This window comes from Pristiophorus japonicus, chromosome 6 (genome assembly GCF_044704955.1).
Source record: "Pristiophorus japonicus isolate sPriJap1 chromosome 6, sPriJap1.hap1, whole genome shotgun sequence".
Lineage (NCBI taxonomy): Eukaryota > Metazoa > Chordata > Chondrichthyes > Pristiophoridae > Pristiophorus > Pristiophorus japonicus.
Window position 1 is genome coordinate 221553021 of NC_091982.1, and position 22032 is coordinate 221575052.

Genomic DNA, 22032 nt, shown 5'->3' on the forward strand with positions numbered 1-22032 from the left:
AGAGATTCAATTGTCTCTGGAATTTAGAAGACTGAGAGGTGATCTCATTGAAGCACATAGGATTCTAGGGGGATTCTAGGTAGATGCTGAGAGGTTGTTTCCCCTGGCTGGAAAGTCTAGCACTAGGGAACATAGTCTCAGGATAAAGGCCATTTAAGACAGAGTTGAGGAAGAATTTCTTCACTCAGAGTATTGTGGATCTTTGGAATTCTCTGCTCCAAAGGGCTGTGGATGCGGAAGCGTTGAGTATATTCAAGGCTGAGATAGATAGATTTTTGGACTCTAGGGGAATCAAGGGATATGGAGATCGGGTGGGAAAGTGGAGTTGAGGTCAAAGATCAGCCATGATCTTACTGAATGGTGGAGCAGCCTCAAAGGACAAGTGGCCCACGCCTGCTCCTAATTCTTAAAACATATCCTGGAAACTGGAATTGCTAATTATTGTGAAGTTATTAACCAATTCAATTAAACAGTTTATCTTTGTGGAGCACAGCTGCCACCCTCTTAGATCTCAGTTATCCATCAATTTCCTAATCTATTTTGCTGTAGATTGATCAGCAACTCAACCTGTAAAGTGAAAGCACACCACGGTTCCGAAGTGGATTAGGGCAGCAATGTCTTTTGTTTGTGTCAAATGAGCTGTGCGCTTTACCTCAGCACCATCACAGTCTCCGCCCATTGTTCCTGCTGACTCTCCCAAGGGTCTGTGGTAATCCAGTCGGAGGTCTCCAGAGCACGCTGAGCCATAGCAACACGGTGCTTTGCTCCCACCAATCCTTTCTTCCCATATCTGTTGTTAACCGGGGAAATTATGCCCTTGATAACTTTATACAGTCCTACGATAAATACAAGAATGTGAATGAGCGACATTTTGAATTCGTCCCCAAAATTCAACTTTTAGTGGATTAATTTAGTTGATTAATTCAGTGAATGTGTTTACAATAAGAGATAAAAGTTTTCATATTTTCATTTCTCTCCTCTCAGCCATCTCAGTTACAGTGAGAATGAGAAAAAAAATATTATTTACTGCAAATTTAGTATTTTTGAAGGACTTGTGGAAAAAGTTGTAGAACAAATTGCAGCTTTGTGAGGTGTAAATCAGAAATGTGATTTAAGTGCTAACTATGAGAATTAAATATATATGATTTATAATCTCCCCCACCAAGCTTGGGTGTCTCCATGCAATACACCTGAGGACAGGCAAATTACTCTACAAATGTCGCTCTATTACCAGCTGCACAAGTGGGACTCAGGGTAACTTGAAATAAAAACAGAGAATGCTGGAAATACTCAGCAGGTCAGGCAGCATTTGTGGAGAGAGAAACAGAGTTAACGTTTCAGGTCGCTGACCCTTCATCAGAACTGCGGTTCCAAAGCTCTGACGAAGGTTCATTGACCTTCGTCAGAACTTTGGAATGTTAACGCTGTTTCTGACTCTACAGATGCTGCCTGACCTGCTGAGTATTTCCAGCATTTTCTGTTTTTGTTTCAGATTCCAGCCTCCGCAGTACTTTGCTTTTGTATTAGGGGAACTTGTCTGTTCACTCCCCTCACAGCCTCCACTCTACATTTCAACTGGTGATATGGATGAGATTAAAGACATGCCACACAGGGAATGGGGCGACATACTGATGCACCAGCACAAACACGGCTCGACATGTTCATGCAGCACTAAGTAAGACAGGCGTCTTTAAAAATCTGCCCCAATAAGCACTGTTTATTTTCCTTCATAGCAGAGTGGGCCCATGTAAGAATATGCACCCAATGGGCTAAGGAATCAAACAGACACAAATGTATCCAACTCAACTAACTTTTTAATTCAAAGTACAAAGTAAACAAAAGAAACCGCAGCTGTGTTCGTGTGAAATTCCATAGATGTTCAACTGTAATACTGAAAAAAATGTCTGTTCCAATTCAAGTAGCAGAGTCCAGTTCGACGGAGTACTGAACTCGAAATTTGGTGAGTGAGGGAATTTGGTTCATTGAGGGAAGTGGTGCCGTTCTAGAATTTTAAAGAACAAGGAGCGGTCCGAGAGATGGAGCAGGAGACACCAAGACCTGAGAGCTGAGGTCTAGAGCTAATAATTAAAATTAATAGTTTAAACAAGATACGAACTAGATTCTAAAAGAGGAAATAGAGATTTTTTAGATCATGAATGGGCAGCTAAGACCTGTTGCTTGCAATTCCTACGCTATGTGGGAACTTCAGGACACTTCATGTGTCTTGGGGGACCACGTGTGTAGGAAGTGTTTCCAGCTGCTTGAGCTCGAGCTCAAGGATTCCGAGCTTGAGGGGCAGCTGGAGTCACTGCGGAGCATCAGGGAGGCTGAGAGTTTCCTGGACCGTACGTACCAGGAAGTGCCACCCCACAGGCAGAGAGAGGGCGTTCAGGATAGTAAATGGGAGTTTTCGGGGTGTGTGTCACTCTCAAACTGGTACTCAGCATTAGAGACTGCTGGGAGTGACATCACCGTGAAGGAGTGCAGTTCAGACCATGGCATCAAAGGGACTGCAAGCGTTATAGGAGATTCCATAGTTAGGGGGACAGACCGGCATTTCTGTCACCGTCATTGTGAGTCCCGCATGGTGTGTTGCCTCCCTGGTGCCAGGGTAAAGGATATCACGGAGAGGGTGCAGCATATTCTGCAAGAGGAGAGAGTGAGCCAGAAGTTGTGGTACACATCGGTACCAACGACATAAAGAGGGCAAGTATGGAGGTCCTACAGTCAGACTTTCAGGAGCTAGGTAGGAAGTTAAAAAGTAGAACCTCGAAGGTAGTAATCTCTGGATTACTCCCAGTGCCACGCACCAGCAGGAGTAGAAATAGGAAGATAGAGAGGATCAATGCATGGCTAGAGGCATGGTGCAGGAGGGAGGGCTTCAGATTCTTGGGGCATTGGGACCAGTTCTGGGACAGGAGGCACCTATTCAAAAGGGAGGGGTTGCACCTCAACAGGACTGGGACCAATGTCCTCACAGGGAGGTTCACTAGTGTGGTTGGGGAGGGTTTAAAATAAATTGGTACCAGCATATAGAAGCAGAAAAGAGGAATAAGGTGCATAAAGGAGTGAGAGTGTTGGATAGTAGTGGAGAAGGAAGTAGTACCATATTAGATAAGAGCAGACTAAGAAGGACTACGAAGAATACAAAAACAAGTTTAGAATGCATGTATGTAAACGCACAAGGTGTGGTGAATAAGGTTGATGAGCTACAGGCACAATTAGCTGTGTGGGAATATGATGTAGTGGCAATAACGGAAACGTGGCTTAAAAATGGTGAGGACTGGGTGCTTAATATTCACGGATAAAAGATGTTCAGAAAATATAGGGAAGGAAAAAAGGGAGGTGTGGTGGCAGTATTGATTAGGGAAGACATTGTAGTGTTGGAAAGAGAGGATGTCCTTGAGGGGGCAAGGACAGAATCCATTTGGTTAGAGTTGAGAAGCAAAAAACGTATGATCACACTATTGGGGGAATTGTATAGGCCTCCAAATTGTGAGTGAGTGAGAGATAGCAGAGCAAATCTGCAGGGAAATCACAGAGATGTGCAAGAACTATAGAGTGGTGATATTGGAGAACTTTAAGTACCCACATTTCGATTGGGATAATGTTAGAGTAAAGGGAAAGGAGGGGAGGAATTTCTGAAATGTGTTCAGGAGAACGTCCATGACCAATATGTTCTCAGCCCAACTAGAAAGGAAACATTGCTGGATCTGGTGCTGGAGAATGAGGTGGGCCAATTGGGCAAGTGTCTGTGGGAGAACACTTGGGTAAAAGTGATCATCGTATCATAAGGTTTAGATTAGTAATGGAGAAGATCAAAGAACAATCTGAAGTGTACTTCTAAATTGGAAAAGGGTTATCTTCAATGGGATGAGAAGGGATCTAGCCAGGGTAAAAGGGAACCAGAGATTGACAGGAAAAACTGTAACGGAACAATGGGCGATCTTTAAGGAGGAGACGTTTCAGGAACAGACTAGATACATTCCAACAAGAGGGAAAGGTAAGGGAACCAAAGCCAGGGATCCTTGGATGACGAGGGAGATAGAGGATATGATGAGACAAAATAAGAAAGTGTATGATGTATGTCAGGTGAATTCTTCAAGTGAGAACCAGGCCAAATACATAAGTTGAGAGGGGAAGTAAAGAGGAAAATAAGACTGGCAAAGAGAGAATATGTGAATGGAATGGCAGTTAACATAAAAAGGAACCCAAAAATCTTCACCGGCATGTATATAGCAAGCGGGTAGTAAGAGGCGGGGTGGGGCCTATTAGAGACAAAGGTGATATATGCTTAGAGGTTAGAATACTTAATGAGTACTTTGTATCGGTGTTTACTAAGGAAACGGATGCTGACAAAATATTGGTAGAAGCGAAAATGGTAGAGGTAATAGATGGGGTGAAAACTGATAGGCAGGATGTACTGGAAAGGCTGGATATGCTGAGAATAGATAAGTCATCTGGTCTGGATGGCTTGTATCCCAGGTTGCTAAGGAAAGTGGGGATGGAAATAGCAGAAGGGCTTGCCATAATCTTCCAATCTTCCCTAAATGCAGGGGAGGTGCCAGAGGATTGGAAAGTGGCAAATGTGACACCCTTATTTAAGAAAGGGTGAAAGGGCAATCCTAATAAGGACAGGCCAGTCAGTTTAACATCAGTGGTGGGTAAGGGTTCAGAAACAATAATCAGGGAAAAATTAACAGGCACTTGGAGAGGTTTAAGTTAATTAAGGAGAACCAGCCTAGATTTGTAAAAGGCAGATCGTGTTTGACTAACCTAATTGAATTTTTTGATTAGGTAACAGAGAAAATTGATGAAGGGAATGCAGTGAATGTTGTCTATATGGATTTTAAGAAAACGTTTGACAAAGTATCACATAAAAGGTGGTTTAACTAAATTGAGGCTCATGGAATAGGAGCGTCAGTATCAGCTTGGATAAGAAATTGGCTGAAGGACAGAAAACAGCGAGTCATGGTAAAAGTTTTTTTTCCAGACTGAAGGATGGTAGACAGTGATGTTCCCCAAGGGTCAGTGCTAGGACCAGTTTTCTTTTATAAAATAACTGACTTGGATATTGGAATACAGAGTAACATTTCAAAATTTGCCAATGATATCAAACTTGGAGGATGATACCAATTAACTGCAACAGGACATAGATATTTTAGCAGAATGGGCAGACAAGTGTCAGATGGAATTTAATATAGAGAAGTGTGAGGTGATGCATTTTAGCAGAAGGGATAGCGAGAGACAATACAGACTTAATGGCACAATTCTAAAGAGTGTGCAGGCGCAGAGTGCCCTGGGGGTTCATATGCATAGATCTTTGAAGCAGGACATATTGAAAGAGTAGTTAGCAAAGCAAATGGGATCTTGGGCTTCATAAATAGTACAAAAGCAGGGAAGTTATGCTAAATCTTTAGAAAGCTTTGGTTAGGCCAGAACTAAAGTATTGCGTCCAGTTCTGGTCACCACACCTTAGGAAGGATGTGAAGATCCTTGAGAGGGTGTAAAGGGGATTTACCAGAATGGTTCCAGGGATGAGAGATTTTAGCTACTAGGTTAATTTGGAGAAGCTGGGGTTGTTCTCCTTGGAGCAAAGGAGGATGAGGGGAGATTTGATGGAGATGCACAAGATTATGACAGGTTTGGATAAGGTAGACAGAGAAAGGCTGCTCCCATTAGCTGATGGTACAAGGACTAGGGGACACAGATTTAAGGTTTTGGGCAAGAGATGCAGTGGGGATGTGAAGAAGAACTTTTTTACGTAGCGAGTGGTAATGACCTGGAACTCGCTGCCGAAGAAAGTGGTGGAAGCGGAGACGATCTATGATTTCAAAAGGAAATTGGACAGGCAATTGAGGGAAATAAACTTGCAGGGCTATGGGGATAGAGCGGGGAAATGGGACTGACTGAATTGCTCTACAGAGAGCCGGCATGGACTCAATGGGCCGAATGGCCTCCTTCTGTGCCGTAATAACTCTATGGGCTTGATTTTCAGTTACCTGATGCCTCAGTTAGTGGCCAGAGAGGGCGTTAATGGGAGCGTAAGAGGTTACCGACCGGGAACGCAGCTTTTAGCGCCCCGACCGAAAATTATTAGAGGCTCACCGGGGGAGCAAACCAGTAGCACCTGGCTGCTGACGATCAGCGCGATCCTGACGTCAGTCCTGGTGCAACGCCCACGCTTGCATCCCGGTCGGTAAATTAGGTGTGGCTGCCTCATTTAGCGGCTGCCAAGAAGAACATTTGGAAAAACAGTCGGTACAGGCTTGCAGAGTCATTAACTGGTGGCTACTTAAAGAGATGAGGAAGCGTTTCCCTCGGAGGTCACAGTCAGTGCAACATTTACACAGAGCACGGTGGTGAGCCTCCGAGTTTGCAGTGACAGACAGACATAGCAGTTGAGCTTGAGAGAAACTTATTTCTAAAACTTTAATGGGGGCATTACTAGTTCTCCACCGTCACATTCTACATACTCCAGCAAGGCGACGTGATGAGAGAAGGGCTGTTGGTCATGTCAGCAGCCGAAGGAGGAGAGCCCCTAGATGTCAGGGCAGCAGGTCTTACCCCCTACGGGGCGGCAACACTCATACCTGGACCTGTCCGAGGAGCAGTGTGTTCAAAGGCTGTGTTTCTGAAAGGAGATCATTACAGAGATATGCCATCTGCAGCAGGAAGACCTACAGCCCTTTAATGGATAATCAAGGGGCTATAGGGAGGGAGAAACTTAAAAACAATCATTATCACTAAAGAAAAAATATTTGGTAAAATAATGGGACTAAAGATGGACAAGTCCCCTGGATTTGATGGCCTGCATCCTAGGGTCTTAAGAGAGGTGGCTGCAGAGATAGTGAATGCATTGGTTGTAATCTACCAAAATTCCTTGGATTCTGGGGAGGTTCCAGCGGACTGGAAAACCACAAATGTAACACCCCTATTTAAGAGAGGGAGACAGAAAGCAGGAAACTATAGACCAGTTAGCCTAACATCTGTGTTTGGGATAATGTTGGAGTTCATTATTAAAGAGGCAGTAGCAGGACATTTGGAAAAGCATAATGCAATCAAGCAGAGTCAACATGGTTTTATGAAAGGGAAATCATGTTTGACAAATTTGCTGGAGTTTTTTTGAGGAATGTAACGAGCAGGGTGGATAAAGCAGAACCAGTAGATGTCGTGTATTTGAATTTCCAGAAAGCATTCGATAAGGTGCCACATAAAAGTTTACTGCACAAGATAAGAGCTCATGGGGTTGGGGGTTATATATTAACGTAGATAGAGGATTGGCTAACTAACAGAAAACAGAGATTCAAGATAAATGGGTCATTTTCAGGTTGGCAAACTGTAACTAGTGGGGAGCCACAGGGATCAGTGCTGGGGCCTCAACTATTTACAATTTATATTAATGATTTGGATGAAGGCACCGAGTGTAATGTAGCCAAGTTTGCTGATGATACAAATATGGGTGGGAAAGCAAGTTGTGAGGAGGATGCAAAGAATCTACAAAGGGATATAGATAAGTGAGTGGGCAAAATTTGGCAGATAGAGTATAATGTGGGAAGATGTGAGGTTATCCACTTTGGTAGGAAAAATAAAAAAGCAAATTAGTATTTAAATGGGAGAGATTACAAAATGCGGTGGTACAGAGGGATCTGGGGGTCCTTGTACATGAAATACAGAAGTTAGTATGCAGGTACAGCAAGTAATTAGGAAGGCAAATGGAATGTTGGCCTTTATTGCAAGGGGGATGGAGTATAAAAGTAGGTAAGTCCTGCTACAATTATACAGGGCATTGGTAAGACCATACCTGGAGTACTGCGTATAGTTTTGGTCTTCTTATTTAAGGAAGGATACACTTGCACTGGAGGCAGTTCAGAGAAGGTTCACGAGATTGATTCCTGAGATGAAAGGGTTGTCATATGAAGAAAGGTTGAGCAAGTTGGGCCTATACTCTTTGGGCCCGAAATTGGTTAAGGCCAAGACCTGCCCAAGTGCCGCCCAAAGGACTGCCGATGATCGCCGAGAGACCGGATGGTACTTTGCCAGGAAGACTTCTATAAAAGAGGTGGCAGTACCGCCCGGTGGCCAAATAACGGCTTACGCCGTCAATCTGGGTGGCAGCAGGTGGGAGCTCTCAATCTCGATGACAAATGCAACTCAAGTGCCGCCGAGGATGGAGTCGGGCCCAGGGAGAATGGAAGACCCGAAAATGAAAATCATCATCAAAAAAAAACGACCGGAAAACCATCAGGGGAGCCCATACAGATAAGACACAAACAAAATAATTAACAGAAGTTCATTAACCTTTTTATGCAGGACTTCATACTTACTGTTGGTGTTAGACCTGTTTTCACGCAGTGGTCCTTCTCCCTGCTGCCACCGACTCCCACCCGCATCAAACTGGCAGCTCAGCGGGTGGGAGGACACTTGCCCAACATCGGCTGTCAGCGGGCAGTTCCCGGTGGTACTACCCTGTCGCCGGCTGCAGCCCGAGTGGAAACTGGCACAGAGGGGAGACCGGCGGCAAAACTCGGCGGCAGTGGGTGGTAAGGCCACCAATTTCGGCACATTGAATTTTAGAAGAATGTGAGGTGCTCTTATTGAAACGTATAAGATTCTGAGGGGGCTTGATAGGGTAGATACAGAGAGGTTTCCCCTCGTGGGAGAATCTAGAACTAGGGGGCATGGTTTCAGAATAAAGGGTCGCCCATTTAAAAAGGAAATGAGGAGGAATTTCTTCTCCGAGAGGGTCGAGAATCTTTGGAATTATCTGCCACAGAAAGCTGAGGAGGCTGGGTCATTGAATGTATTTAAGGCGGAGGTAGACAGATTTTTGAAAGATAAGGGAGTCAAGGGTTGTGGGGGAGTGGGCAGGGAAGTGGAGTTGAGGCCAGGATCAGATCAGCCATGATCTTATTGAATGGCGGAGCAGGCTTGAGGGGCCAAATGGCCTACTCCTGCTCCTATTTCTTATGTTCTTATGTTAAGCCTCATATCGGCAGCAGTGAAGGTCACGGTGGCACTCATCTTCTATGCTTCCAGCCCCTTCCAGGCTGCATCAGGGGTCATATGCAGCGTCTCACAATTCGCAACACAACGCTGCATCCACAACGTCACATAGGCTCTCTACACCCATCGAATGGATTTCAGTGTCTTTCCAACGACCAGGGAGAAACAGGATGAGCGCACATGTGGGTTTGCCAGGATAGCGGGCTTCCCAAGGATGCAAGGAGCAATTGACTGCATGCACGTGGCCTTGCGAGCATCATTACAAAATGCAGAGGTCTTCAGAAACAGAAAAGGAACGCCACTCCCTAAATGTGCAGCTGGTGTGCGACCACATGCAGCACATCCTCGCAGTCAATGCTCGCTTTCCTGGAAGCGCCCATGAAGCCTTGATCCTGCAGGAGAGTACTATGCCTCGACTGTTTCAGCCATCACGGCAAGGCCAAGACTGGCTGCTCATCATCATCATAGGCAGTCCTTCGGAATCGAGGAAGAACGTCTTCCACTCTTAAAATGAGTCCAATACGAGAACCACAGTCCCTGTCACAGATGGAACAGATAGTCGTTGAGGGAAAGGTGGGTGGGACAGGTTTACTGCACACTCTTTCCGCTGCCTGCGCTTGATTTCTGCATGCTCTCGATGATGAGACTCAAGGTGCTCAGCGCCCTCCCCGATACATTTCCTCCACTTAGGGCGGTCTTGGGCCAGGGAATCCCAGGTGTCAGTGAGGATGTTGCACTTTATCAGGGAGACTTTGAGGATGTCCTTGTAACGTTTCCTCTACCCACCTTTGGCTCGTTTGCTGTGAAGGAGTTCTGAGTAGAGTGCTTGCTTTGGGAGTCTTGTGTCTGGCACGTGAATAATGTGGCCTGCCCAGCGGAGCTGATCAAGTTTGGTCAGTGCTTCAATGCTGGGGATGTTGGCCTGGTTGAGGACGCTAATGTTGGTGCGTCTGTCCTCCCAGGGGATTTGTAGGATCTTGCGGAGGCATCGTTGGTGGTATTTCTCCAGCGACTTGAGGTGTATACTGTACATGGTCCATGTCTCTGAGCCCTACAGGAGCGCGGGTATTACTATAGCCCTGTAGACCATGAGCTTAGTTGCAGATTTGAGGGTCTGGACTTCGAACACTCTTTTCCTCAGGTGGCCGAAGGCTGCACTGGCGCACTGGAGACGGTGTTGAATCTTGTCGTCAATGTCTGCTCTTGTTGATAAGAGGCTCCCGAGGTATGGGAAATGGTCCACGTTGTCCAGAGCCGGGCCGTGGATCTTGATGACTGGGGGGCAGTGCTGTGCGGCGAGGACAGGCTGGTGGAGGACCTTTGTCTTACAGATGTTTAGCGTAAGGTCCATGCTTTCGTACACCTCAGTAAATACGTCGACTATGTCCTGGAGTTCAGCCTCTGTATGTGCACAGATGCAGGCGTCGTCCGCGTACTGTAGCTCGACGACAGAGGTCGGGGTGGTCTTGGACCTGGCTTGGAGACGGCGAAGGTTGAACAGGTTCTGTAGTTTAGTTCCAATCCAGTGGGGAGCTTGTTGACTGTGAGGTGAAGCATTGCAACGAGGAAGATTGAGAAGCGGGTTGGGGCGATGACGCAGCCCTGCTTGACCCCAGTCCGGACGTGGATTGGGTCTGTATTGGATCCGTTGGTAAGGATCATGGCCTGAATGTCATCGTGGAGCAGGCAGGGGATGGTGACGTACTTTTGGGGCATCCAAAACGGAGGAGGATGCTTCATAGACCCTCACGGTTGACAGTGTCAAAGATCTTTGTAAGGTCGAAGAAGGCCATGTATAAGGGCAGGTGCTGTTCCCTGCATTTTTCGTGCAGCTGTCGCACTGCAAAAATCATGTCCGTTGTGCCCCTGAGGGGACGAAATCAGCACTGTGGCTCCGGGAGGAGTTCCTCAGCCACAGGGAGAAGAATGTTGAGGAGGATTCTAGCGACGACTTTCCCAATGGCCGATAGCAGGGAGATTCCTGTATAGTTGCCGCAGTCGGACTTGTCCCCTTTTTTAAAGATGGTCACGATCACTGCATCTCTGAGCTCTCCCAGCATGCTCTCCTCCCTCCAAATGAGAAAGATGAGGTCATGTATTTGCGCCAACAGTGCCTCTCCGCCATACTTCAGTGCCTCAGCAGGGATTCCAACCGCTCCTGTAGCCTTGTTGTTCTTAAGCTGTCTTATGCCTTTTTCTATCTCGTGCAGTGTTGGGGTTTTACTGAGCTGATTGCTTTAGCTGGTTGGCTGGTAAGGGACAAGGGATACGGCCTGGCCACCTGGCTAATGACACCCCCCTCTGCAACCCCACCAAAGAGCAGAAGAAATGCTACAATAGGAGCCATGCCACCACCTGCAACATCATAGAGCAGACAATAGGGGTCCTGAAGCAGTGATTCCAATGCCTGGACCGCTCTGGAGGCAGCCTTCAATACTCCCCTCAACAGGTCTCACTATTCATTGTGGTGTGCTGCCTGCTGCACAAATTGGCCATCATGAGGGCCCAGGCCTTGCCACTGGGGATCACAGGCGCACCTCAGGAGGATGAGGAGGGAGAGGAGGAGGAAGAACAGGAGCCTGCTGATCCCCAAATGTCCAGCAAGACAACGAGGACCAGCAACAGCCACGGAGGAAGCAGCGTGCCAATGTTGGTGCCACCAGGGCTATTCGGCAGCGCTTCGCTTAAATGGAGAGAGCTGAGGGATGCAGCAAATAATGACCACACATTGTGCCACATCTCCGTAACAAGTCAACAGTGATACACCAGAGGCTGAAGGAAACAGTCAAACTTACATTTTAATTGCAGCACATCCCTCCAACAATCCCAAAAATCCCACCCCCTCAAATGAAACAAAATGGAGCACCTGCCCCTTCAAATTATATAACAAAGAATCATCAGATCTTGGCTATTTTCATTCAACCCCACCCCCTTAAATAAAACAAAAAGGGGCTCCAGCAACTTATACAACATATGAATAACATATCCATTATTTGGTAAATGGTACCCATGAGGACACCTTTAATCAGTGTTTTTTCTGTTGGCATTTCCCACCCCTTTGCCTCACCCCTCTTCCCTCGCCTCCTCAATGGTTCCTGCAGCAAGGCCGCTTGAGGACTGCTGTGTATCTTAGGAATGCAGGCCCGATGGCCTATGAGGACGCCTTCAATCAGCTGTGGGCATGGAGGGCCCGCCTCAGGATGGGCAGCAGCAGTGTGGGATAGCGGGAGTGCAGGCCATGTCGGGTGCAATGGCAGACTGGCAGTGGCGGGAGCCTGAATCCTGTCATTGTGAGAAAGGGCAGCACCCTCCATTTCCAGTGGCACACTGCCAGTCCTCCAGGGCGGTGCCAGAGCAACAGGAGCAGTCTGTGCCCCCACAGATTGCTGACCTGTTCCCGCTATCCAAAGCCGGCGAGTGAAGTCTAGAAGCTATTTTAAGTGTAGAGAGTTTGAGGTTTTGCTGTAGGAAGGAGAGTTGGTAGCGGTGCAGAAAGATGAAGAAAGAGTATGAGGGAAGTCTGATTTTTAACAGTATGACATTTCTTCCATCTCCCCATTCAGTCATTCTCCCAAGTTGTCTAAACTTCTTTCTCAGCTGGGAGCAGGATTCACACCAGCAACTTTATACGCATAATTGTCAAACCAATGCAGCAACAACTGTCCCCAGTCATAAAGTCAGTAATGATGTGGCTGATGTATAGGCTTTATATTGCCAACTCCTTGCAGCTCTTGTGTTTGGATATGCTTTTCATTTGTGTGCAGCCTTGAGAGAAAGTGCCAATGCCAAGTTATTTTGCAACCTCATGCTTTTTTATCTTCTTTTTCCCCATCTGCCACAGTATGCAGAGTCTTAATTTTCATTGGTAACGTTCTACACCCCAGCTTGGTCTTTGATGCCATCTCTCATAAAGGTCATGCAGCAGATGGCACTTTGGCTGAAATAAATTATTTTGTCTCAGATATTGCTGCAAAGCACAACTAAAGAATGTGTGTGCTCCTCCGGGCTCCGCAAGAATAACATGGGCCACTGCTGCTTCAAGTCCTCCTCCATCTCTGCTGCGCCAGCCCGCAACTGGCAAGCTGCATTGCTTGATGCCCGCAGTCCACCACACATATATTAATGAGGTAGGTCCTCAAAACGGACTGAGATTTCCACTGGCACTATTAGGTCGGGTGGCCAGCACCCTCCACCAGTCAGCCACCCAATATTTTGAAATCTACCCCATGGCTCAGTTGTCCACAGCCAGACATGGCTCAATCATGTCAAGTAAAACTGCATCTCACTCTGTGACCATTTATACAGCTCCTTTAGTATAACAAAATGTTCCAAGGTGTTTTACTGGAGGGATCATCATCATCATCATAGGCAGTCCTCGGAATCGAGGAAGACTTGCTTCCGCTCTTGAAGTGAGTTCTTTGGTGGCTGAACAGTCCAATATGAGCGCCACAGACTCTGTCACAGGTGGGACAGATAGTTGTTGAGGGAAGGGGTGGGTGGGATTGGTTTGCCGCACACTGCCTGCACTTGATTTCTGCATGCTCTCGGCGTTGAGATTCGAGGTGCTCAGTGCCCTCCCAGATGCACTTCCTCCACTTAGGGTGGTCTTTGGCCAGGGGCTCCCAGGTGTCAGTGGGGATGTCGCACTTTATCAAGGAGGCTTTGAGGGTGTTCTTGTAATGTTTCCGCTGCCCACCTTTGGCTCATTTGCCATGAAGGAGTTCTGAGTAGAGCACTTGCTTTGGGAGTGTTGTGTCTGGCATGCAAACTATGTGGCCTGCCCAGCAGAGCTAATCAAGTGTGGTCAGTGCTTCAATGCTGGGTATGCTGGCCTGGACGAGGACGCTAATGTTGGTGTGCTTGTTCTCCCAGGAGATTTTTAGGATCTTGTGGAGACATCGTTGGTGGTATTTCTCCGGCGACTTGAGGTGTCTACTGTACATCATCCATGTCTCTGAGCCATACAGGAGGGTGGGTATAACTACAGCCCTGTAGACCATGAACTTGGTGAAAGTTTTGAGGGCCTGGTCTTCAAACACTCTTTTCCTCAGGCAGCCGAAGGCTGCACTGGTACACTGGAGGCAGTGTTGGATCTCGCCATCAATGCCTGCTCTTGTTGATAGTGGACAATAAGCAGGAAGTAGGGGAGGTATCTGAACCTGCAGTCAAAGAGGTACGTTTTGGGGACACATTTTTGATATTGGAGAGGTAACAAGGCAAAGTGGTTTAGAAAAAGGGCTCCCTTCTATATAAGAAACATAAGAAACATAAGAATTAGGAATAGGAGTAGGCCATCTAGCCCCTCGAGCCTGCTCCGCCATTCAATAAGATCATGGCTGATCTGGCCGTGGACTCAGCTCCAGTTACCCGCCCGCTCCCCGTAACCCTTAATTCCCTTATTGGTTAAAAATCTATCTAGTTGTGACTTGAATACATTCAATGAGCTAGCCTCAACTGCTTCCTTGGGCAGAGAATTCCACAGATTCACAACCCTCTGGGAGAAGAAATTCCTTCTTAACTCGGTTTTAAATTGGCTCCCCCGTATTTTGAGGCTGTGCCCCCTAGTTCTAGTCTCCCCGACCAGTGGAAACAACCTCTCCGCCTCTATCTTGTCTATCCCTTTCATTATTTTAAATGTTTCTATAAGATCACCCCTCATCCTTCTGAACTCCAACGAGTAAAGACCCAGTCTACTCAATCTATCATCATAAGGTAACCCCCTCATCTCCGGAATCAGCCTCGTGAATCGTCTCTGTACCCCCTCCAAAGCCAGTATATCCTTCCTCAAGTAAGGTGACCAAAACTGCACGCAGTACTCAGGTGCGGCCTCACCAATATTCTATACAGTTGCAGCAGGACCTCCCTGCTTTTGTACTCCATCCCTCTCGCAATGAAGGCCAACATTCCATTTGCCTTCCTGATTACCTGCTGCACCTGCAAACTAACTTTTTGGGATTCATGCACAAGGACCCCCAGGTCCCTCTGCACCTCAGCATGTTGTAATTTCTCCCCATTCAAATAATATTCCCTTTTACTGTTTTTTTCCCCCCAAGGTGGATGACTTCACACTTTCCGACATTGTATTCCATCTGCCAAACCTTAGCCCATTCGCTTAACCTATCCAAATCTCTTTGCAGCCTCTCTGTGTCCTCTAGACAACCTGCTTTCAAACTAATCTTTGTGTGCCTCTTGCAAATATTATCCACAAAGATGTAGTCAACTTCCCTGTGTATGCCGATGACACCCATCTTTAACTCTTTTCCATCACCTTCCAATCCATCACTGTTACTATGTCATCGTCCGAGCCAGGCTTCGCAAACATGTACGCACCACCCGCGCCATATCAGGAGCTGACGACTGCTGGACGGATCACCGCCTAATACGATCCATCATCGACATTAACATAGCCCCAAAGCAAAGGGGACAGCAGAAACAGTGCTGAAAAAAAGTCAATGCCGGGGCACTTAAAGACCCAGCTAACAGAGCCCTATACAGCCAGCGCCTCACAGCTAGTCTGGCGTGCCATGATGACTCTGACATGTTGGATGCCCATAGCGCTTGGTCTGGCCTCCAGGCCTCTATAGCCAGTGCTTGTGAAGAGACACTTGGTCACTGAACAGAAAACACCAGGACTGGTTTGATGAAAATGATCAGGAGATCCAAGAGCTAATAGATCGTAAGCGCAGAGCATTTCTGAGCCTCAAGCAACAACCCAATTCAGTTACAGACAGGTCTAGGCTGAGGTCCAACAGAAAACCCAGGACCTAAAGAACAGCTGGTGGATGGAGAAAGCACAGGAGATACAACAACTGGCCGACAGCCACGATATGCGAGGATTCTTCATTGCAGTCAAGGCCACTTACGGTCCAAACTCCCAAGGCCCACCCCACTCCTGGCCAAGAATGGGGAAACACTCATCAAGGACACCGAGGCTGTCAGGGCCTGCTGGAAGGAGCACTTCGAAGATCTTCTCAATTGAGACTCTGCCTTTGACTCAAGTGTTCTCAACTCCATCCCGCAGCATGCGACCCGCCACCACCTCAGTAAAACCCCAACGTTGCACGAGGTAGGCAAAGCCATAAAACAGCTCAAGAATAACAAGGCTACGGGTGCGGATGGAATCCCTGCTGAGGCGCAAAAGTATGGCGGAGAGATGCTGTTGGCGCGGACACATGACCTCATCTCTCTCATCTGAAGGGAGGAGAGCATGCCGGGAGATCTCAGAGATGCAGTGATCATGACCATCTTTAAAAAAGGGGACAAGTCCGACTGCGGCAACTACAGGGGAATCTCCCTGCTATCAGCCACTGGGAAAGTTGTCGCTAGAGTTCACCTCAACCGTCTTCTCCTTGTGGGCTAAGAACTCTTCCCGGAATCACAGTGCGGATTCCGTTCCCTTACGCGGCACAACAGATATGATCTTTGCAGCGCGATAGCTGCAGGAAAAATGCAGGGAGTAGCGCCAGCCCTCATACATGGCCTTTTTCGATCTTGCAAAGGCCTTTGACACTGTCAACCTTGAGGGTCTATGGAGCGTCCTCCTCCGTTTCAGATGCCCCCAAAAGTTCGTCAACATCCTTCACCTGCTCCACGACGACATGCAGGCCGTGATCCTTACCAACGGATCCATTACAGATCCAATCCACGTCCAGACCGGGGTCAAGCGGGGCTGCGTCATCGCTCCAACCCTCCTCTCAATCTTCCTCGCTGCCACCTCACAGTCAACAAGCTCCCTGCTGGCATGGAACTAAACTACAGAACCAGTGGGAAGCTGTTTAACCTACGCTGCCTCCAGGTCAGGTCCAAGATCACCCCAACCTCTGTTGTTGAGCTACAGTACGTGGACGATGCCTGTGTCTGCGCACATTCTGAGGCTGAAGTCCAAGATATAGTCGATGTATTCACCGAGACATATGAAAGCATGGGCCTTATGCTTAACATCCGCCTGTCCTCGCCCTCCAGTCATCAAGATTCACGGTGTGGCCCTCGACAATATGGACCATTTCCCATACCTCGCGAGCCTCTTGTTAGCAAAAGCAGACATTGATGCGGAGATTCAACACCGCCTCCAGTGCGCCAGTGCAGCCTTTGGCCGCCTGAGGAAAAGAGTGTTTGAAGACCAGACCCTCAAATCTACCACCAAGCTCATGGTCTACAGGGCTGTAGTAATACCCGCCCTCCTGTATGGATCAGAGGCATAGACAATGTACAGAAGACACCTCAAGTCGCTGGAGATATATCACCAACAATATCTCCTCAAGGTCCTGCAAATCCCCTGGGAGGACATGCGCACCAACATCAGTGTCCACATCCAGGCTAACATTCCCAGCATTGAAGCACTGACCACACTCGATTGGCTTCGCTGGGCAGGCCACACAGTTCGCATGCCAGACACAAGACTTCCCAAGCAAATGCTCTATGTGGAGTTCCTTCACGGTAAACAAGCCAAAGGTGGGCCGTGGAAGCATTATAAGGACACCCTCAAAGCCTCCCTGATAAAGTGTGACATCCCCACTGACATCTGGGAGTGCCTGGCCAAAGACCGCCCTAGGTGGAGAAAGTTCATCCGGGAGGGCGTTGAGCTCCTCGAATCTCAACGGCGAGAGCGTGAAGAGGTCAAGCGCAGGCAGCAGAAGGAGCGTGTGGCAAACCAGTCCCACCCACCCCTTCCCTCGTCGAATGTCTGTCGCACCTGTGACAGAGTCTGTGGCTCTCGTATTGGATTGTTCAGCCACCAAAAAACTCACTTCAGGAGTGGAAGCAAGTCTTCCTCGATTCCGAGGGACTGCCTATAATGATGATGAAGATGATGATATGCTGTCTGATGGTATGCTGAATAAATTAGAACTTCCTCTAGGTCAACATTGATATAAAGATGGGAGGAAAAGCAATGTGTGAGGAGGACACAAAAAATCTACAAAAGGCTAAGTGAGTGGGCAAAAATTTGGCAGATGGAGTATAATGTTGGAAAGTGTGAGTTCATGCACTTTGGCAGAAAAACTCAAGAGCATGTTATTATTTAAATGGAGAAAGATTGCAAAGTGCTACAGTACAGCGGGCCCTGGGGGTACTTGTGCATGAAACACAAAAGGATAGTATGCAGGTACAGCAAGTGATCAGGAAGGCCCATGGAATCTTGGCCTTTATTGCAAAGGGGATGGAGTACAAAAGCAGGGAAGTCTTGCTACAGCTATACAGGGTATTGGTGAGGCCACACCTGGAATATTGCGTGCAGTTTTGGTTTCCATATTTACAAAAGGATATACTTGTTTTGGAGACAGTTCAGAGAAGGTTCACTAGGTTGATTCTGGAGATGAGGGGTGTTATATATGAGGGGTGTTGTATTTACTCTGGACAGCCACCGGAGTCCCCAGGGATCCCATAATCCTTTGGGAGCACAGGTATTTAAGAAGGCTTCACAGGTTGGAGAGGCACTCTGGAATCCTGCAATAAAAGACTAAAGTCACACTTTACTTTGAGCTCATAGTGTTCAGTCTGACTCTTTCTCCATACACAAAGGGTTTGACTTATGAGGATAGGTTGAGTAGGTTGGGCCTCTAATCATTGGAATTCAGAAGAATGAGAGGTGATCTTATCGAAATGTATAAGATTATGAGGGGGCTTGACAAGGTGGATGCAGAGAGGATGTTTCCACTGATGGGGGAGACTAGAACTAGAGGGCATGATCTTAGAATAAGGGGCTACCCATTTAAAATGAGATGAGGAGAAATTTCTTCTCTCAGAAGGTTGTAAATCTGTGGAATTCGCTGCCTCAGAGAGCTGTGGAAGCTGGGACATTGAATAAATTTAAGACAGAAATAGACAGTTTCTTAAACGATAAGGGAATAAGGGGTTATGGGGAGCAGACAGGGATGTGGAGCTGAGTCCATGATCAGATCAGCCATGATCTTATTGAATGGTGGAGCAGGCTCAAGGGGCCGTATCGCCTACCCCTGTTCCTATATCTTATGTTCCTATGTTAGGTCATCCTCGTTTCGAGGGACTGCCTATGATGATGATGTTCTTATGTTAACATTGATAAGAACAAAGCCATCCTGTTTGGTCCTGATCAGAAACTGCATCTGAGCTACCAGTTCCATTGACTTCCTGATTGCTCATTGGCAATGCACACACTTAGTAAATTACTTGATCTGAACTGGGCTTCAAATCTCACCAAAACCAAAATTGCCTATTTCCATTTTTGACATATGGTCCGAACACAAAGCATCAACTCGTGTCTTCTCTCCACATATGCTGCTTAACCTGCTGTGTGTTTCCAACAGTTTCTATTTGGTTTCTGTTTCCAGCATCTGATTTTTGCCTTTGTCCACCTCTGTACTCTCCACCATCCCCAACCTCAAACTCCACTGCCCCTCGAACCCTCACTCCTGCCTCCATCCACTTCAAGCTCTAATTCTCCAGGGTTGTCCATGCCGTCCTCCTGGAACACACTTAAAACCCCCCCACCTCTCCTCTGCATGCTCCCCATCCTATACTAAGTCCCAATCACCGATCATCACTGTTCCGAATAATGTGGGAAAGGACGATTTTTTTATGGAGGTTCACCGCTTGGTGTCGGTACCTTCGGCAACTGGGAAACCCAGAGAAACCAGATCAGTTAACAGAATATTTGATCCTGCAAATCAATCTCGTCTAATCTATTCTTTGTCCCAAATTGATGACAAGAAGTATGGCATGAGGAGCAAAGAATTGTTTGCTGGGAAAAAGCAAGCTAGCACAATGGTACCAGTCCTCCACCTTCATATAATGTGGGAATGGGTCACCGCACACCACCTTTCCTCAGTGTATTGATGCCATTTTCACATGCCTGCTCAGCACATCATTTCCCTACAACCTATAAAGCTAAACTAAATTCTAGTGTGCTGCGGATGCAGAATAAAAAAAATAAAAACAAAATTGACCACATTTTGTGTCGAATAGGAACCATGGGAATCAGAGATTCATGTTTGTGCTGGTGGTGTGAATTAGAGATGATGCATTAAAGATACGGGAATGCCCCAAGGGTAATCTCTTTTATTTTCTCGAAAAATAATTGATCACAGATTACGGAGACTGTAGTTTGCAGGAACTCAAGGGTGTAATACTGTGAGACATCTCCATTCCCAATCCTTCCCATGAAAAAAACAAATGGATAAACTTAGCATAGCCGATACCAAAAGAATATTACAAACATGGAAAGCTTGTGATGCAAGTGCAGGCTGGAGATGCTGGTCAGATCGAGTTAACTGCATCCACTGCAAATATTAGCTCACAAGCAATTTGAAGAGTTGGAATACAAATAAATGGTAACGATTATGATTTAAAATGATGCAGGCCTCAACATTTAGAAATATGACACTAAACCTATAATTATAGTTAAATTGAAGACCTGTCACCTATTATTTACAGCTATAGAATCATAGAATAGTACAGCACAGAAGGAGGCCATTCAGTCCATCGAGTCTTTGCTGGCTCTTTCGAAGAGCAATCCAGTTAGTCCCGCACCCCCGCGCTTTCTCCATGTCCTTGCAATATTTCTTCTTCAAATATTTATCCAATTCCCTTTTGAAGGCCACTACTGATTTTTTTTCTATTGTTCCTGGGTTGTGGGCATCGCTGGTAAGGCCGGCATTTATTGCTCATCCCTAATTTCCCTTAAGAAGGTGGTGGTGAGCTGCCTTCTTGAACTGCTGCAAAGGTACTCCCATACTGCTGTTAGGGAGGAATTTCCAGGATTTTGATCCAGTGACGGTGAAGAAATGGTGATATAGTTCCAAGTCAAGATGGTATGTGACTTGGAGGGGATAATCCCCGATTTTAAATTGCTCCACCATTTGTGGTCGAGCCTTCAGCTGTCAAGGCTCCAGGCTCTGGAATTCTCTCCCTAAACCTGTCCACCTCTTTACCTCTCTTTGCTCCTTTAAGAAGCTCCTTAAAACCTACCTCTTTAATCAACCTTTCGATCATCTCCAAATGTGGCTCAGTGTCACATTTTGTTTTATAATGTTCCTGTGATACGCCTTGGGATGTTTTACTACATTAAAGGTGCTATATAAATACAATTTGTTGTTTTTGTTGTGTCTTTGCCCCACTTATTTCCTTTTTCTCTTATCTTCTGTACTTTTTATATTCCGACTGATTCTCCCTTGTATTATCAAGCTGACATCTGTCACACACCCCCTTTTTCAGCTTCCTCCTACTCTCTAACTCCTTCGTCATCCAGGGAGCTATGGCTTTGGTTGCCCTCCCTTTTCCCATAGTAGCAATGTACCTAGACAGTATCCAAACCATCTCCTCTATAAAGGCTGCCCATTGCTCCATTACATTTCTGCCTGCCAGTCTTTGACTCCAATTTACCCGGGTCAGATCCTTCCTCAATTCGCTGAACTTAGCCCACCTCCAGTTAAATATTTTTATTTTAGTTTGCTCCTTGTCCTTCTCGTTTCAAAGTAACTGGTAGGAGGTTTAGAGGAGATATGAGGGGAAATTTCTTCAGCCAGAGGGTGATGGGTGTCTGAAACTCACTATCTGAAAGGGTGGTAGAGGCAGAAACCCGCAACACATTAAAAAAGTACTTGGATGTGCACTTGCAGTGCCGTAACCTATAGGGCTACGGACTAAGAGCTGGAAAATGGGATTAAGCTGGATGGCTCTTTGTCGGCAGGTGCAGACATGATGGGCCGATATGGTCTTCTTCCATGCTGTAAATTTCTATGATTCTATGATTCTCCATAACTAACCTAAACATTACGATACTATGATCACGATTCCGGAGATGCTCCCATACTGTGACATTCTCCATTTGATCCACTTCATTTCCTGGGACTAGATCCAACAATGCTCCTTCCTTGTTGGGCAGGAAACATACCGATCAACAAAATTCTCCTTAACACACTTCAGAAATTCCTCCCCTTCTCTGCCCTTAACACAATCACTGCTCCATTCAATATTGGGGTAGTTAAAGTCTCCCATTATCACTGCTCTATAGTTCTTGCACCTCTCAGTAATTTCTTTGCAAGTCTACTC

General features: G+C 46.6%; 1 protein-coding gene across 10 annotated transcripts in view; it reads right to left on the bottom strand.

Annotated features, from left to right (window-relative positions):
* nmnat3 (nicotinamide nucleotide adenylyltransferase 3) overlaps positions 1 to 22032 on the bottom strand; it is a 108215-nt gene that overhangs the window by 34491 nt on the left and 51692 nt on the right. For all 10 annotated transcript variants that reach the window (XR_011593665.1, XM_070883618.1, XM_070883622.1 and 7 more), the window contains exon 3: positions 653 to 836. Coding sequence is in view for 9 of the 10 variants with exons in the window: in XM_070883618.1 (XP_070739719.1) it covers positions 653 to 836 (184 nt within the window). In the remaining variant the exon portion in view is untranslated. The remainder of the gene's footprint in view (positions 1 to 652; positions 837 to 22032) is intronic.